The sequence below is a fragment of the Antechinus flavipes genome, chromosome 6 (assembly GCF_016432865.1).
Source record: "Antechinus flavipes isolate AdamAnt ecotype Samford, QLD, Australia chromosome 6, AdamAnt_v2, whole genome shotgun sequence".
NCBI classification, from domain to species: Eukaryota; Metazoa; Chordata; class Mammalia; order Dasyuromorphia; family Dasyuridae; genus Antechinus; species Antechinus flavipes.
In genome coordinates, this window is record NC_067403.1 from 183,169,060 (window position 1) to 183,187,423 (window position 18,364).

Genomic DNA, 18,364 nt, shown 5'->3' on the forward strand with positions numbered 1-18,364 from the left:
CTCCTCAGCATGAACTGCTACCCTGCAAATGTTATGTATACACACAGACACACACATTCTAGACCACTTATTATCTCACTTGAATTAGTTATAGGTTCCTCACCAGTATCCCTACCTCGATTAAGTCTAGCACTAAGTAAATGCCAGTATTCTCTATTTCCTTGACTAAAATCACAACAAGCATTTTATTGAATACTTACTATGATCATGCCAGCACTGAGAATGAAAACTAAAGCAGCAAGAAGCCATCCTAGCCTTTCAGGAGTTCCAATTCTAATGTAGAAAAGGGGGGCGGGGGATGAAGGTCCAGCCATGGCAGAGAAAGTCTGGCATCAGGAGGGTAGCAACTTGGCAAAAGAATCTTAACTTCCTACTGGACTTCTGAAGACTTTCCTAAACTGGCTCCATCCTCCCTTTTCTTCCTCATTAGATAGTATCACCCTTCCCATTCTTCAATCTAGTCAAAATGACCTCTGCTGTTTCACAATACTTTCTCTCCTACTTCATGTCTTTGCACCTGCTAAATCCCCTGCCTAAAAAGGCCTTCCTGGAATTTTCGACCAAAGAACTAGAGTTCATTATTGATAACAAAATAGAAAATTTTGATTATATCAATTGAAAAGATTTCGTACAAACAAAACTAATATAGACAAGATTAGAAGGGAAGCAATAAACTGGCAAAACATTTTTACAGTTAAAGGCTCTGATAAAGGCCTCATTTCCAAAATATATAAAGAATTGACTCTAATTTATAAGAAATCAAACCATTCTCCAATTGATAAATGGTCAAAGGATATGAACAATTTTCAGATGAAGAAATGGAAACTATTTCTAGCCATATGAAAAGATGCTCCAAATCATTATTAATCAGAGAAATGCAAATTAAGACAACTCTGAGATACCACTACAAACCTCTCAGATTGGCTAGGATGACAGGAAAAGATAATGACTAATGTTGGAGGGGATGTGGGAAAACTGGGACACTGATACATTGTTGGTGGAGTTGTGAATGCATCCAATCATTCTGAAGAGCAATTTGGAACTGCTCAAAAAGTTATCAAACTGTACATATCCTTTGATCCAGCAGTTGTTACTACTGCGCTTATATCCCAAAAAGATATTAAAAAAGGGAAAGGGACCCACATGTGCAAAAATGTTTGTGGAAGCCCTTTTTGTAGCAGCAAGAAACCGGAAACTGAGTGGATGCCCATCAATTGGAGAATGGCTGAATAAGTTGTGGTATATGAATGTTATGGAATAATATTGTTCTGTAAGAAATGACTAGCAGGATGATTTCAGAAAGGCTTGGAGAGACCTACATGAACTGATGCTGAGTGAAATGAGCAGGCACAGGAAGTCATTATATATTTTAACAACAATACTATATGATGATCAATTCTGATTGACACGGCTCTCTTCAATAATGAGATGAACCAAATCAGTTCCATTTGTTCAATAATGAAGAGAACCAGCTACACCCAGCAAAAGAACTTTGGGAAATGAGTGTGAACCACTACATAGCATTCCCAATCCTTTGTTTTTGTCCGCTTGCATTTTTGATTTCTTTTTCAGGTTGTTTTTACCTTATTTCTAAGTCCGATTTTTTTGTGCAGCAAAATAACTGTATGGCTATATATACCTATATTGTATTTTAAATATACTTTAACATGTTTAACATCTATTGGTCTACCTGCCATCTAGGGGAGGGAGGGGGGGAAGGAGGGGAAAAGTTGGAACAGAAAGTTTTGCAAGGGTCAATGCTGAAAAATTACCCATGCATATGTAAAGAAAAAGCTGTAATTAAAAAAAAATAAGAAAGAAAAAAAAAAGGCCTTCCCCATCCCTTCCAGCTTGTTGAAACTCTTGCTTCCTCAGCTGCACTCAACCTTCTCTAGCTCTTCCAAATTGTCCCCACCCGATTCCAGGAGCATCCTCCTTCCCACAACTGCCTTCTATTTATTCTGCACATTTAGAGGTATACATAAAATGTTAGCTTTTTGAAGGCATCAAGTTTCACTTTTTTGCCTCTGAATCCCCAATAATTACTAAGTGTTATGAACTCTGAAGCAAAGGATTCTTACAAGGTGTTAACTTAAGTCAGTGGAAATGATAAAGACAATGGTAGTTCAGTACCTGTACTTAGTACTTAATATTAATACCAAGATTCACACCTATGATAAAAGAGAGTATAAAAGCTTGGACAAACTCAGCCAGAATCAGAACTAGGGAAGACAGAGAAGTGGTGGTGATCTTCCTGCCTCCCCCACAGAAACCAAGACACATACAGGAGGACCTCAAGAAAGCTGGCCCGGGCCCCAGGCAAGGAGATAATAAAGGATTTGGACTTTTAACACTTGGCTATTTGTGTAGTGATTACTCTGAACTGAAACAAAGGCTGCTCCCAGAGACCCCAAGAAAACCCAAAAGAGAACATTACAACTAAGGGCCTGAACATTAGCAGGCACTTAATTTAATGCTTGCTAGTCAGCTGACAGTTTAGATTCTTTTATCTCTATATGCTTCTAGTCTGCCTGGAATTCAAGTAGTTCAAAAGGTCCAGAATATTTAAGCCCCTGATGAAGCTTCTATTTCACCAGTACAGACAAACCCACTATGTTTTAAGTTAGCCAGGCCAGAGTAAAATCCACATTGCACCTAACAGTGGTTTTTTAAATTGTAGTTATTATAATGCATTCAGAAATTATTCCAGGCAGCTCTGAGACAAAATGAATTCTAATCAGCTAGCTTCCACCTGAAGCCTTCCAGTGGAAAAATCCCCCTCTGACACAAGATAGCCCCTTCAACATCTGGACAGCTCCAATTTTTAGGAAGTTCTGCCTTACACCAAGCAGAACTGTGACTTTTTTGCAATCTAGCCAATGTCCTAGGTCCAGCCAATGGGCTTGAAGGCAAGTCAAATTCTCTCTTCCCACAGATTTAGCCCTTTAAATAATCAAAGACAACTTTTATCTACCCTTAGCCTCCTATCCATAGAGTTAACTATTGGGCAGACAGAAGCGAACACAATATTGCAGGGGTAGTCTGAGCAGGCCTGGCCCCTCCCCAGAGCCAAGGACTTCATAAATCCAGATTCTCTTATTGTAGCCAGAGAACTAATGAGGATTCTTGGCTGCTCTACTATACTAGTGAGTCCATCAGGATCCCACATCTTTTAAAGTCCTGTCTATCTAGGCTTTCCTCCTTTGCTAATTGCAAAGTTGATTTCTGAACCCAAATGATGTTCAGTAGTGTCGGATTCTCCATGACTCTGTATACTATAATGTCCACAGGGTTTTCATGGCAAAGACACTGCAGTGGTTTACCACTCTCTTCTCTCCAGTGAATTAAGGCAAACAGAGCTAAGTGACTTGCCCAGGATGACCCTGCCAGTGAGTGTCTCAGGCCACATCAGAATTCAGGTCTTCCTGACACTGTCTTGGCATCATTCCAAATTGTTCTCCAGGGTGGTGAAAGAGAAAATAGAAAAAAGCGGAAGGGAATAAGATGGAGAGAACAGTTAGCAATTGTTAACTATGGGAAAAAACTCTGAAGCCTGTTTCTCTGATAAAGGCTTCATTTTTCAAATATATAAGGAACTGAATCAAATTTATAAAATTAAGATAAATAATCAAGATATAAACAGTTTTCAGATGAAATAATCAAAGCTATCCAAAGGCATGTGGGAAAAAAAAATCTAAATACTCTAAATCATTATCAATTGGAGAAATATAAATCAAAATAATTCTGAGGTACTATTTCGTACCTATTAGATTGACTAATAGGACAGAAAAGGAAAATGGTAAATGTTGGAGGGGATATGGGAAAAATGATGCATTAATGCACTTCTGGTAGAGTTGTGAACTGATTCAACCATTCCATAAGATCAATTTGGAATTATGCCCAAAGGATTATAAAATCATGCATAACCTTTGACATAGCAATACACTACTAAGTCTGCATCCAAAAAGATTTAAAAAAAAAAAAAAAAAAAAAAGGACCTGTATGTACAAAAAATATAACAGTTCTTTTCTAGGGGCAAAGAATTGGAAATTGAGGGTATGCCCATCAATTGGGGAATGGCTGAACAAACTGTAGTATGAGACTGTAAGGAATACTGTCGTGTTATAAGAAATGAACAGGATGCTCTCAGAAAAACCTTGAAAAAATTACATAAGCTGATACAAAGTGAAAGGTACTGTGTGTAAAGTAACAGCAATATTACTATTCTCAGCAATATAATGACCCAAGATAACTCTGAAGGACTTAAACCATGAAAAATGCCATCCATCCCCCAAGAAAGAACTGATAGTGACTAAATACAGAGTGAAGCATACTTTTTTTACTTTATTTTTCTCGCGTTTCTTGAAGGGCAGTCAATGTTTTCTTTCCCAACATTACTAACATAAATGTTTTTCACGACTACACATATATAATCTATATTGAATTGCTTGCCTTGTAAACAAGGGAGTAAGGAAGGGGAAGGGAGAGAATTTGGAATTCAAAGTTTTAAAAAGAAATGTTAAAAATTATTTTGACATGTAATTGTGGAAAAATAAAAAGCTAAATTTTTTAAAAGCATATTTGTAGCAGAAAATAATTTTAATATAATAAAAATGTCCATCTGTAAAACTAAAAGCTATCATTATTTATGTAAAATCAAAAGCTACTTTTTATAACTGGAAAATGCTAGAAATTCATAAGCATGGGAATAAAAGCTATCCCCTCTCCAAATTTTTACAATTCTAGAAACTAGAAATTGCTATCTAGTGATAGCAATACCAAGAAACAGAAATAGAAGAACTACTGGAAAAGAAAAGCAAATCTCTAGCCAGTGGTGACATTTTTTTCTTAATATGACTTCCATGACTGTGAATCCAGACTCTCTCCAATTTGAGAATCACTCCATTTTGTCTACTTTATCTTATCTATCCTCTCCCATTAGTGCTTTCAATACAAGTAACACAAAATAGGTTGTGCCATAGTAACCTACTATACATTTGTTCTGATAAACATCCTAGATTCCCTTACCCTCCCATCCTAACCGTTAAACTAAGTAAAAGAGTTATTATTTCATCAGATCAGCCTTGAGGTCCAGGAATTAACCAATCAACTTCTGCCTCATATCCTATCCTGTTAACAAAGAGGTAACAAAAAAAATCCATTAAATTTGTATAGCAATAATAAAGTCCACTTAAATAAAAAAGGGAATTCCATTTAAATAATTATTAAATGCATAAAATATTCAAACTATACACTCTAGACAATTACAAAACACTTTTTAAAGAAATTACAAATGACTTTATAATTATAAATATAACATTTATTGTCAGATGCAATGTATTGGTTTTAATATTTTTTCTTCTTTCATTTTTATTACAAAGGAAGGTTCACTGGATAACAAGAAGCTATGTATGCTATAAACATCACATTTTTTTCTGTCAGAATCATGGTAGAAACATCTACTAAGGTCCCTGCCAAGAAGGGGACATTAATTGGTCCCCAAGACTCAGAAGACTACAACTTGAAGCACTTAAAAACTTTCTAGCTCTATCTATATGATAAACCTGCAGGGAGTGAAGATACAGACATGACATACTTCTAGATAAGTACATTAATCAAGGAAATGAAGAGGGAGGGGAACAACGTCCAGCTGAATTAGTGTCACACCCTTGCTGAAGATCCCTTCTAGGATGAGGCAGCTAATGTAGTAGATATGGCTCAAAATTTAGGGTGAAGAAGACCGCAGTTCCAATTTGGTCTAATACCTATTACCTCTATGACCCTGAGCAAGGCATAACCTGTCTGATTCAGATTCTTCCTCCACAACATATGAGAATAGAATGAGATGTTTGTAAGCCTTTAAAAAATGCTATATAAATTAGCTGTTATTAATAATCAAACCTTTTGTTAAATGTTCATGTGATATGATAGAAGAATTATGTGCCATTCAGGCTAGGCTAATATTCCCTTAAAAGATATTCAAACTGTTCTCAACTCATTTGGCTCAAGAGACTGACACTTTGTTCCTTTCATATAATTTTATGAGGACCAAAGAATTTCATGTAGGACAGTAAATTTTCCATTCTCAGATTTCTGACTGGCAGACTAAGTGAAAGGCAGAAGAGCTGAATCAATGCTGTATCCTTGCTAAGTATCTTTTTCACACCCTGGTGTAAGGATAATTCTTTTTGGAAATTGGTCATGAGGCCTTAAACGCCAAAATGGGAATTCTCTGGATCCCTCACAAATTCCCCTCCAAACAATTTAAAAACCACCTTAGAACTGATTTAGGATCTAGGAGGCAGCTTACCAACTCTAAAGGAAAGTTCTGTTTCACTGGAGTGATAGGGGAGCCAGGTCCTAGAGCAGCAACAGCCAGCTTTCCAGCGGAGGCAAGGGCTCTGAACTCTGGGGCAATCCAACAGCTAGGCCCCACCCTCCTGCAAACCAGCGACAGATACAAGCCAGCAGTTTGCACAGCATAGCTAGGCCTTCCCAGCAGCCCAACTCGCAAGCACACGCTACAAGCTAAGCCTCAGATATCTTAGTCAGATCTAAACTGAAAAAAATAGTAATTGCTCATGAGTAGGCCAAAACAACATAATAAAAATGACAATCCTACCTAAATTAATTTACGGTGCCATACCTATCAAACTAAGAAAATTTTATTTTGTAATGTCAGAACAGATAAAAAAATTCATCCAAAAGAAAAGGTAAAGAATATCAAGGAAATCAATGGAAAAAAAAAAAAAAATGAAGGAAGGTGATTGAATGGTCCTGATCTCAAACCATATTAAAAAGTGCTAATTATCCAAACAATCCGGTACTGGCTAAGAAAGAGTGATAGATCAGTGGAATAGATTACACATTGTAGTAAATGGCCTTAGTAATAAAGCCAAAGATTCAAATTGTTATGTGATCTAGGTTTTTTCCATTTTGTTATAAAAAGCCTAAAGAACCAATCCTGCCTAAATCAGCCTACAACATAGTCCAATCCATGAGTAATTCATTTCAACTGCAGTCCTGAATCTCTCTCTCAATGTCCAAATTCACATCTCCAGCTACCAGAACTTATCTAATTCTCTATTTAACATTAAAAGATCCTATCTGGTCCCACCTTTCCAATTCCAATCTTATTACACCTTCCCCATCCATACAAGACACAGTCTCTTGATTTCTGAGTGCTATGTCCAAAAGAAAATAAATTTTGGTTGCTCATAATATGCAAGGTATCCCGGGTTTGCAGGATTTTTTCTTCCCTATTTATTCTATTTTGTCTCAGGTAATTTTCACTTAAGATTTCTTTAAATAAAGCTCCTTTTTTAATGCCTTTAAACCCAAAAGTCTCAAGCTGTTACCAATTGATCAATACTGGGTCTCAGCCCAGACCTCACCAGCTCATTGTTTGGGATTTGATGGTTCAGTAAGTGTAAATAGCAATAGTTTCCATTCTAGCCTGAAAACAAGAAGTTCTTGTTCTCTCAAATTAAATTTTTTTCTGAAAGCAAGCTTGGTTATCTTTTACTTTAATTCTTACATAGCCTTTAAATATTGAATAGATGTGGTCTCTAATAGAGATGGGAAAACTTCAGCTTAAAATAGCTAAGGTCTTTTAGTGCATTCAGGGCCATCATAAATGACCCTGACCTATGTCTTGCCACTGGACTCTGATGACTGGAGAAGACAGTGAGGCTGAAGATTCTGCACAGCCCAGCCTCCCTTAGGTCCAATTTACTTGCAAGTCAAGACATCCTCCTCCTGTCATTGGGCCTCTCTGAAAAACGAAGGACCAACAAAGGCCAAGCAGTGCCTGAAACATAGCAAATGCTTAATAAATGTTTGCAAAACACATGCACAGGCCTGGAGACATAAGGCCAAAAAAACAAGAAGCTACATACTATCCCATGAAACGTGTATAATAAGCTTAAGAAAACATAAAATGCAACCTGTGCAAAGTAAATACAACATTACTCGGAGTACATCTCAACTGCCCAGAAATTCTGGGGAAATATTTATGCAATCTACAAGATTCTTTCCATCCGTCCTGCAGATGAGTTTTCTAACAGTGTTGCTATGCAGCAGCACATCTCGCTTTCGCCTAACTGATTCTATCCCTTATAGTATTGGGTAGGTAGGTAGTGCAGTGGATAATGTTAGGAATGAAGTCAGGAAGACTCATCTTCTGAGTTCAAATCCAACCTTAAACACTTTCTAGCTCAGTGACTGTGGGCAAGTGATTCAAACCCTGTTTTTGCCTCCGTTTCCTCATCAGTAAAATGAGCTGGAGAAGGAAGTGTATCTTTGTCCCCAGTCAAAAAAAAAAAAAAAGCATGAAGAAACGACTGAACAAAATTCCTGTCATTGCTCCGACCAAAACTACAGTGGCTCCTAGGGATGCATAAATCGTTACGTCTCTTCCGTGATGTGGCTCACCCAAATGTCCCAAACTTATCTCATCACTGACCTCTATAACGCTTTAAACTTGACTCAAAAACAGGCAACCTGGCAGTACCTTATATCTCAGGCTACTTAAATTATTCCCTAATAATCAAACGTGTTCTTAGCCTGCCCACGTGGGGCTTCCCCTCTCCCGGGTGAACGCAGCGCGTTCACAGAGAAGCCCACACGGGGCACATGTTGTATATGGGGGAGTGAAAAATGCCTCGCTCCCAGAGACGCGGACGTGGTGGGTAGGCTCGCGAGAAAGGAGAGCGTTGCGGCCACGCACCTCACTTGACCTCTCCTCCCAGGGAGATTAACCCGGACAAGGCCGCTAAGCAGAGGCCAGAGGGGATCCCCTGGCGAGCGGCAGGAGGGGAATAGGGGGAGGCGCCCCAGAAAGGAGAAGCCTGAAGCAGCTCATTCACAAGTGCGGGTCCCCGGGTGCCTGGGCCTCCGCCCAGCGCAGTCTAGCCCTCGGGCGCCCACGTCGCGCACGGACAACGTCACCGACACATGCCCGAAGAGGCAGGAAGGGCCAGTCTGCCACGTGCACTGTAGAAAGCTCTACTGAGCGCCCTGTCCTCACCGGGATCTTGCAGCTGCCAGATCCTGTGATTCGTCTTCCTCCAGCGGGCCCTGAGCTCGGAAGTACCCCACGTCACCCCGGGATTTCCCTCCTTGCACCGCCCCCTGACCTCCTTCCTAACCTTATGCGCACCCGCCCGCTCGCCAGCGTGCACCTCCCCTCACCGGTTCCCCCAAAACAGCTGCCGCCTGACGTCACGAGCGTGCGCGAGCCGCAAGGGTTTCCTCGCTGCAAGGTATCCTGACGTCAAGCGCACGCGCACGTCTACGGGCCTACCGAGCCTTCAGAGGCGACTGAATCCGGACGTCGTAACGTAAAAATCATGACGTCAAGCGCACGCTCCCGCCCGCGCGTTGTCTTTCCCGCCCTCCCGTAACGTCACACGCACTCCCCCGCCTACGCGCGCAGCCCGGGCTCTCGCGGAACCTCCTGTCACCCACCCCCGCACGCAGGCGTGCGCGCCCCGGCTCGAGGATCCGTGCGCGCTCCCGCCCGCCCTCCCTCCCTCCGGGGTTGAGGCGGCTCCGGGGCCCGCCCGACATCTCTCCATCCCCGACGGAAGGAGCAGAACGGCAACTAGGGATGCTTCCGCCCGGAGGCGAAGGAGCGGCGGCGGCCAAGGGCATCCGCGCTGAGGAGGACATGGCGGCAATGCGGACGTGAGTGACCGGCACGGAGGGGGGAGGGGGGAAGGAGAGAGCAGGGAGAGAAGGGGCGGGGCTGGGGAACTGGGAGGGGAATGGGAGGACCAAGGGGAGTAGGAGGGAGCGGGAGGGGCGGGGCTTGGATCAGCGGGTGTGGTCACCTAAGGGAGTGGCTTTAGTGGGAGGGCCAAAGGGGGAGGGGAGGGGCTAAGGTGGTGGGTGTGGCCGGGGAGGGGAGGGGCTACATTGGGTGGGGAGGAACGATAAAGAACTGGATCAGGCTGGGTGGGTGTGGCCAATGAGGGAAGGGCCCTTAAGAAAAAGGGGTGGAAACAGGTTGTATGAGAATAAACCAGTAAGGACAGGGGGCGGGGCTGTTGTAGGGGGAGATGACCAATGAGGGGGAAAGGTGGAGCCACAATGAAAGTGGGTGGGGTGGCATGGTGGGGGCAGGGCCAATGATGAGAATTGTGGAGCTTGTCTGGGTAGATGTGGCCAATGAGGAGAGAGGGCGGACCAGTGAGAGAGAGGGTCAGAGTCTTGGGTCCCCTAATGGAGGGGTAAATCCAGCCAAGGTTCATTCTTTAGGCATTGTGAGAGCCAAAATTGACGAGGGCACTAAACCTGTTTCGATTCCTTGGATTCTCTTCGTGCTCTTGAGAAGTTGGGGCCATTGTTGTTCCCATTTTACAGATGGGAAAACTGAGACACAAGGAAAAGTGGAATGATTTGTCACATAGTTACTGAGTGCTGGCTTTGAACTCAGGTCTTCCCTACTCCACGTTTAAGGCTGTATGCATTGGATTTTCTGAATGTGAGAGTCCTAAGTAATGTCCTAAATGTACTAAGTAAAACCCCCCACCTACCCAGCTAACCTACCCCCCCCCAAAAAAAAAAACAGAGCCTGCCCTTAAAGAGCTCCTAGTTTATAGAAAAAAATAACATGCAAAACACAACGTACATACAAGAGACAGACAGGATGGGTTGGGGGTAGTTTCAGGGATGGTGGGAAAGGACCATCTGTAGAAGATGGGATTTGAGCTAAATCTTGAAGGATATTGGAGATGCAGATTAGGAAATATGCTTTCCAAGATTGGGGGACCTGACACTGAAAAACAGAGAATTGGTAGCAGAGGGTCATGTTTAGAACAGGCAGAAGGCCAGTGTCACTGTATTCAAAGAGTATTTGTGAGGTAATAAGCTTTAAGAAGACTGGAGAAGTAGAAGGAGACTTGATCATAAGAGGCCTTGAATGCCAAGCAGCATTTCCTAGACATAACAAGGAGCCACTAGAGTTTATTGAGTAAGGAAAGGAGTGACATGATCAGATTTGTATTTTAGGAAATCATTATGGTGGCTGAACTGAATGGAAGGTGAACTGGAATAGGGAAAATGTTGAGACACTCAAACCCCTCCCCTCCAGCAACTATTACAGTAGTCCAGGTGGGAAGTGATGTGAATTTGCCTCAGCATGAGAACAATAAAGAAGGAAAGAAGAGAGCATAAGAGAGATAGAAAAAGAAAGGAGAAGAAGGTTTTTCAGGGGAATCTAAAACAACCTTGACCATGAAAGGGAAGCTAAGGGGACAGCCCTTACTATTGAGAGGAGACTGGGGTGTCTCTGAGTACAGAAGGGATGCTAGGCCTGCAGAGCTCAGGAAGAATTGAAGAGGAAGATGATTAGGGAAGCTTTTTCTCATCCCAAGTTTTTGCTTTCTTCTCCCTTCTTCTTGCAGCTAAAGATGGAAAGATCTGGGAGAGGAGGTGGAGGTGGAGGCAGGAGTGCTGGAGGGGGCTCCGGTGTCAGCAGAAGTGGCCTTTATGCCCAGGCCCAGCAGTCCCCGTGTCCACACTACCCCCCACCCACCGGCACTCCCGTCTGCCAAACTGGAACCGCCGTGGAGATCCAGGAGCTGGCCTCAAAGCGGGTGGACATCCAGAAGAAGAGGTTCTACCTCGATGTCAAGCAGAGTCCCCGCGGCAGATTCCTGAAGATCGCAGAGGTCTGGATAGGCCGCGGCCGACAGGACAACATCCGCAAGAGCAAACTGACCCTCTCGCTGTCCGTGGCGGCGGAGCTGAAGGAGTGCCTGGGGGACTTCATCGAGCACTACGCCCACCTGGGCCTGAAAGCCCACCGGCTAGAGCACGGCCACGACCGAGAGCACGATGCCAGGAGGCGACCACAGCCCTCAGCACCGTCCCCGCCGGCTTCCGTGGTGTCTGAGGAGCACCCTCACAGCGTTCTCAAGACAGACTACATCGAAAGAGACAATAGGAAGTACTATCTGGACCTGAAGGAAAACCAGCGGGGACGTTTCCTCAGGATTAGGCAGACCCTGACCCGAGGCCCCGGAGGGATGGGTTACTTTGGGCACACTTTGGGCCAAGAACAAACGATTGTCCTTCCAGCCCAGGGAATGATTGAGTTCAGGGATGCCTTGGTCCAGCTCATCGAAGATTATGGTGACAGTGACCTAGAAGAACCCCAGAGAGGAGGGGAAGAGGAGCCCCTCGAGCTCCCAGAGGGTACATCCTTCAGGGTGGACAACAAGAGGTTCTACTTTGATGTGGGCTCCAACCGCTATGGCGTTTTCCTGAAGGTAAGTGAGGTGAGACCCCCTTACCGTAACACCATTACTGTTCCCTACAAAGCGTGGACACGGTTTGGGGAGAATTTTATCAAGTATGAAGAGGAAATGAGGAGAATTTGCAGCAGCCATAAAGAACAGAGAATGGATGTCAGAAGGGACAGTGGCGAAGAGCAAGAAGGTCTCGACTAGAGGACCAGTGAACTGTCTGTCTGTCCTCCATCTGTCGTGATTTGGAGAAGCGTTCCTTCCTTTGGGGGCCCCTCCTTGCCCTTTACACCTCCTGTCCCTCCACTTTCAGGAATCTGGCTATCCTAGTTATACTACATAGAACCCAGTAGAAGCCTCCCAGGGAGGTCATGGGGGAATTCCAGCCTTCCCAAAGCTGCATCCTTGGCAGCTTCAAGCGCTCAAGACTCTTGACCCAGGCAGGTCAGCACAGTGATGACATTCTGACCTATAGGTTAGAGGCAAGGCTTACATTGATTGCACTATTACCCAGTCCCAAGAAGACACTTGAGCCTGCTGTGGAAGGCTGGGCTTTCTACCTGACAGGTTTCCCAAAAGGAGGATTTAGGGAAAAGCTGCTAGGATAAATTGTAGGGAATTTGCCAGCAGAACAAAACTGAACTACCCATAGTCTGCATTGATGCTTTCAAGGAAACAGAAATCTTAAAATGGTTCATTGGCCACTAAGTCTGAAATGTTTATACTACTTAAGGGTAGAGATCTTGTGAGCCACCCAACTCTTTAGGAAGTTCATTGACATATTATATTGGATGAGATTGAATGCCGTAGTATTCTGTGATTGCATCATTCTGGGCTCAGCGTGCCCTTGACACACACCACCACAAAGCCACAGAGGAGAAGGAAAGTGTGAGCCCGAGCTGGTGGAAACCAGCCCAGTAGTCAGTCACAGGATGGATGTCTTAGAAGGATGCCCTTCTATGGGAACTGTGTAAGATGAGATGGATATTTTTAACGGTTTTCCAAATTACAGAAAAATATTTTTATATCCCCATTGGGGGTAGAGGAACACTCCAGCTCATGGCTTTGTGGTGGGAATGTAGGCATTGAGCATTTTGTGCTAGCCTGAGGAGTTTGAGGCTTTTCTTCTCAGATGTTAGCTAGCCGATGGTTTCAGGGTTGAAAGTATCATTTTAGGCTTCTCCTTAGAAAGAATAGTTAAGGGTTGGGCAAACCACTTAGCTGAAAGATGCAGAAATCCATACGTCATTACAGACTTGAGTAGCACCTTTGTGATTCAGCTGATGAGGCTGTCTCAACACTTCCAATAGAAACGTGTCATGTACAGGCTGGCTGCATCCAGAAAAAGGATTTCCCCCAGACTGTGTGCCACCGTGGAAGAAGGTTATTTAAAGCTTGGTTGTAGGCACATTTCAAAGCAAAAAAATGAGGTGCTTTTTGTAATTCTTTAAAAGGTTTTCTTTACAGAAGATCTACCCCTTTTATCTATTTTTAGTATTAATTTCGAGAAAGCAACTTTTCATCACCTAATTGATTTTTTTCAACAAGTGAGAACACAGTACATGTGTGCTCCAACCAGCTTTCTTTTAATTGAATGAAATTCCATCTCTCAAGCTGCATTTTCTTGTGAATGAAATGATTGCCCATTATCTTGGCTTTATTCTGCTCCCACATCATCTAAGAGCCAAACACTGATTTCAATCTCCAGAATCAGTTCTCCCAGATCTCTGTGAGAGCTGGTTTCAGGGATTAAAAACAGGACATGGCTTTTAGCATATGTGATTTATTGAAATCTAAAATAATGTAACAAAAAAAGTTTTGCACTAAAGTTGCCCCAAAATGCACTTCAGTAAATGTAATCAGAAAATATCACAGTTCTGATGGAAATAGGAGAATCGAGAGGGAAATGGAGACAGTTCCTTTCTGTGACCCAGCAGTGCTTTAGGGCACTGGGGATCGGGGACAAATACTGTCTGTTGCAAAGGGACCTTCATGAGCTCAGTGCATGTCACTGGACCGTCTGGATCTCTTTGAAGCTGCTGACAATTAGAAGGTAATAGTAGCACCTTGAGCTCCTGATACGCATGGTGGAGGTCGAAGATCTCCAAGGAGCAAGGCTGTTTTCAAGAAGCCGCAAATGTGAGTAGAAAGATTCTGTGGCTTTGCTTAAAGTCCAGTGCTGTACACTTGGACCTTTGGCTACGCAAGGCCCCAAGCCGCTGGGACAACTTGTCAGATTGCAGCCCCCTCCGCTGGGGGTGGCCCACCACAGCGGGAGGCCTGGGCCGGCCCAGCCTGGCAGGCATTCCTACCTAAAGTTGTCTCTTTCAGTGTTCCAGTCTAAAGTGTGTGGTGTCGACTGATAGTAAACACTTCCTCTCTTGGTTTTCATTAGTCTGATACAGAGGAAGTATCTGTGCACCAATGCAAATGCTTGTAATTAGTGTTCTTGTTGGCATCATTTTGCACCAGGTTTTTCTTTAGGATAATTATATAATGGATTAGTTGAGCAAATAACATTCCAACATGGATACATCCTATACAAGGAAAAAAGTCATCTGAGAGCGTTCAGTTGGACTGATGAGTTTCAACTGTCATGGTCTAGTTATAGCCAACCTATTGAATATTCTGTAAACTAAATAATGTGTGTAACTATTTAATCCTTTTATTTCTTTTTCCCATAAGTTATATTTCTTTGAAAAATGAAGGGAAATGGTGTTTTTATAAGGAAGACCTAGGAAGTCACTAGCCACAGGCTCACAAAATCCAATTCAGAATTCTGATGCCAAGGCACCTACCTATTGCCAGGTATCTCCTAAAATGAGCTATTACATTGGCATGTGCAATACACATTTTATTTGTTGTCATTTATCATTTTGACATGGATTTGTACAAAAGAAGGGGAACCCCTGCCTTGAAGACATTCAGTTTTAAAGGTGCCTGGATTTCAGAGGGCCCAAAAGCGCATTTCTGTTTGGAACCTGCTGCATTTACTCTTTTTCAAAACCAAAACCACTTGTTCTCTGTGCAGTCCAAAAGCACTTGATATTTATTTGCACATTGGAATCCAAGGAGGAAAAGTCCAAATGTAAGAACATGAGCTTATAGGGTTAGATTTGAAAACGGTTCTTCCCCACCTCTGGTCTATGATATGGTGGCAGCAGCAGAGGAAGGAGCATTGCCATGTCCTGGGGTGTTCAACTTCAGCTGTTTTGCAAATCGTTTTCATTGTTTAAACCCCAAGTCCATGTCCCTTAAACTTGAGTAAAACACAAGCGTATTTGCACTAAAGAACATGGCCAAAAATGAAATCAAAGCTAGGACAGGGTGGAGACAAGTAATTGGAACCTCTTGAAATAATTGGTTCTTTAGAAAAATTTCACATTCAATCCCCCACCTCTATTTTAAATCTGTACGGTCCAGGCAGAAACGTCTGCCCTTTCACTGATTTAACAATTTAATAATGATAATGCACTTTACCTTTTGTATATAATGTGTACATTGCTGCTGCCTGATGGATGGAACGTGCTTTGGTAGAACTATCTAGTCAGTGTCTATGTAGAGTGTTCTTTTGCATGTAGATGTTTTCTTAGTATTATTGTAATCACTTGAGCCCAGTGAATTGGTGTCATAGAGAAGGGCAGAAAAAAAAATTACAAACAAATCTCAAACTATTTATAATGAATTTTAAAGTAGTCTTAATATCTGTATTCATAAAGGCTCAGAACCAATAAAAAACAAATTCTTACTCGGTTTAGTATTATAACATTGCTCATTAAGGATTCCCCCAAATTAATTTTGGTGGATTTCTCTAAGCCGTCCTAGTGTTGATGATCATTCCAAGTCAGGTTGTCCTTCTTTCCCCTTCTGGTGAAAATGCAAAGTCTATTAACAGTGTTCTTGTTGATTGTAACTGGAGGGAACTGCTGCCAGAAAGGTACGCTGTGCTATATTAAATTCTTAAGGTTACCAGTGAAGCAGTGTCCAGAAAACACTTACCCGATCGTCAGAAAAAGTGAGTGGTCACATTCAAGAAATGCAAAAACATAGCTAAAATTGGTCAAAATCATTCCATGCTTTTTCCAAATTGGCACAAATTGGCCTTTGCTTCAAATCCCAGTGCTGGGGATTGCCCTGAGGCCCCTTTCCATTCTGATTTCTGTGTGAAATGTACAGTTGAAAAACGGGATAAATGTTACTTCACAGCTATGTACTTTTCCAAGAAAGAAACAGCGTTTCTTCCTGGCTTTTGATCAAAGGGGCGCTACATGCCTACATTTGTTATATGTCTGTATGTATATAAGTACATATTTATGAATAGGCATACTATTTTAAACTATATTTCTATGTGTTTATATTGTAGTTTTGCAAATTTTTCAGTAAAACAATCAATTTAGCTGAGCTGCACAATTTAAAGATGAGGAAAGAAAACCTCTTAGAGATACTTAGTTTTAAAAAACAGCTTTATATCACAAAAGGTCATACATATATTATTTGCCATCTCTTTAAAATTTTTTTGTAATTCATTTGTAATTTGGGGGGAATAGAACTCTTTTTGGAATTTGGAAAAGGAATGTGATGGTTTTCTAAAAACAGTTTTTAGTGAGTTTTTTAAAACTTAATGTCTACATATCTTTCATAGGAAATACAGTTTTAAAACCCTTTTCCTAGCTTTATAAATGAGGGTTTGCTGTAGCTCCCCATACTGTTCCAAGTCTGTCTTTATATGCCAAAAAACTGTGAGTATTTGGCAGGGTAAAATCATTTCAAGATCCAAAATAAACTAGAGAATTTTAAACTGGGCTTCATATCTATACAATACAATTCAACAAAACTAAAAAAATGCTGTTACCCTTTTGTCACTGCCAGAACAAAATAATTGCACCCTTTTTCAAAGTGTATTTACTCATTACTTGAATATACAGGGGAGAAAACAAAGGGCTGTAGAGATACAGAAAGCAGCCTAGACTCTGGATTGTAGGGAGATGTCAAGGAAAAGATGTCAGCCGGGAAGGAAGTGGTGGGGATACTACCTGGATGCTGGTCGGGTCCTCTTTAAGTCGAGAGCACTTCTTGAGGAGGTGTTTCTCCTCCTCACCCCACCCTTACATCATTGTAGTATGGGAGGCCACTTTGGCACGGGAGAGAAAATACATGGTCCATCCCCCACATCTGTCCATTGATCTGATTCCTCTGTCTTTGACACAGACTACAAAATACAGAATTCTTCCTTTTCAGCTGATGGAACTTTGTTGCTATCTAACTCATTTTCACATAGCCATTTTAGATGCACTATCTTCAGTAACATTTCTAATTTTTTTTTTTTTAACAAATGTATAGCTGATGCCAACCTTATTTACACTGCACTTTTGCACATAAGTGATATTGACTCCCTAAGAATTTTGCAAAAGAAAAACATATATAAAAGTACATAGAAAAGTACTGGTATAAATAAAAACTAGGCTCCTGTGTTCCCTATTTAAAAGTGCTTAAAGAGTCTTGTTAATTCTGCTAAAAATTATCCATTCATCATGTTTAATTGTTACCCTTGAACAATGTCACTCAGAAAACGGTTGAATCATAGTGAACTTAGCCCAGACTCTTTATGTAATTAGTCCCTTTCCATAGGCTTTATACATCATGTAAGAGGTCCTCCATTTTTGTCACTGATATTACTAAATCATAATTGTATTTCATCTTTAGCACAAGGCTCCACCATATTTAACAGCAAACATCAACTGTTACTTTCTATAAAAAGTAAATTAAGATTTCTACTGGAAGCTTTTGATTTATCAAAATGAAGCCTCTTTGTTGTTCACATGTTCCAGTTCTTTCCAACTCCTTGTGATCCCATTTGGGATTTTCTTGGCCAGGATATTGGAGGGGTTTGCTTTTTCCTTCAACTCATTTTACAGATGAGGAAACTAAAACATACAGGGTTAAGTGATTTGCCCAGGATCATCCAGCTAGTAAGTTTCTAAGGCCAGATTTGAACTCAGAAAGATAAGTCTTTCTGATCCAGACCCAGCACTTTAAACATTGGTACTATTTTTCAATCATTTCTTTAATACTAACATATTTGCATAGCTCACAAAAAAACCTGCAATATGTGT

General features: G+C 41.8%; 2 protein-coding genes across 4 annotated transcripts in view; one reads left to right on the forward strand and one right to left on the reverse strand.

The window, feature by feature from the left end:
• WRN (WRN RecQ like helicase) overlaps nucleotides 1-9,115 on the reverse strand; it is a 90,473-nt gene extending 81,358 nt beyond the window's left edge. For 2 of the 3 annotated variants that reach the window (XM_051967194.1, XM_051967192.1), the window contains exon 1: nucleotides 9,029-9,115. The gene's annotated coding sequence lies outside the window, so the exon portion shown is untranslated. Of the gene's footprint in view, nucleotides 1-6,310; nucleotides 6,413-9,028 lie in introns of those variants that run through there. The other variant, XM_051967193.1, reaches the window with a different exon arrangement.
• Nucleotides 9,116-9,466: 351 nt separating this feature from the next.
• PURG (purine rich element binding protein G) lies at nucleotides 9,467-17,049 on the forward strand. Its single transcript, XM_051967197.1, has 2 exons — nucleotides 9,467-9,687; nucleotides 11,409-17,049. Exon 2 carries the CDS (start codon nucleotides 11,415-11,417, stop codon nucleotides 12,453-12,455), a length of 1,041 nt encoding a protein of 346 aa, XP_051823157.1. The 5' UTR covers nucleotides 9,467-9,687; nucleotides 11,409-11,414; the 3' UTR covers nucleotides 12,456-17,049.
• The last annotated feature ends 1,315 nt before the right edge of the window (nucleotides 17,050-18,364 follow it).

Bases quoted from the DNA above. Each gene is read 5' to 3' on its own strand.
- PURG (XM_051967197.1), top strand. From the start codon at position 11,415: ATGGAAAGATCTGGGAGAGGAGGTGGAGGTGGAGGCAGGAGTGCTGGA.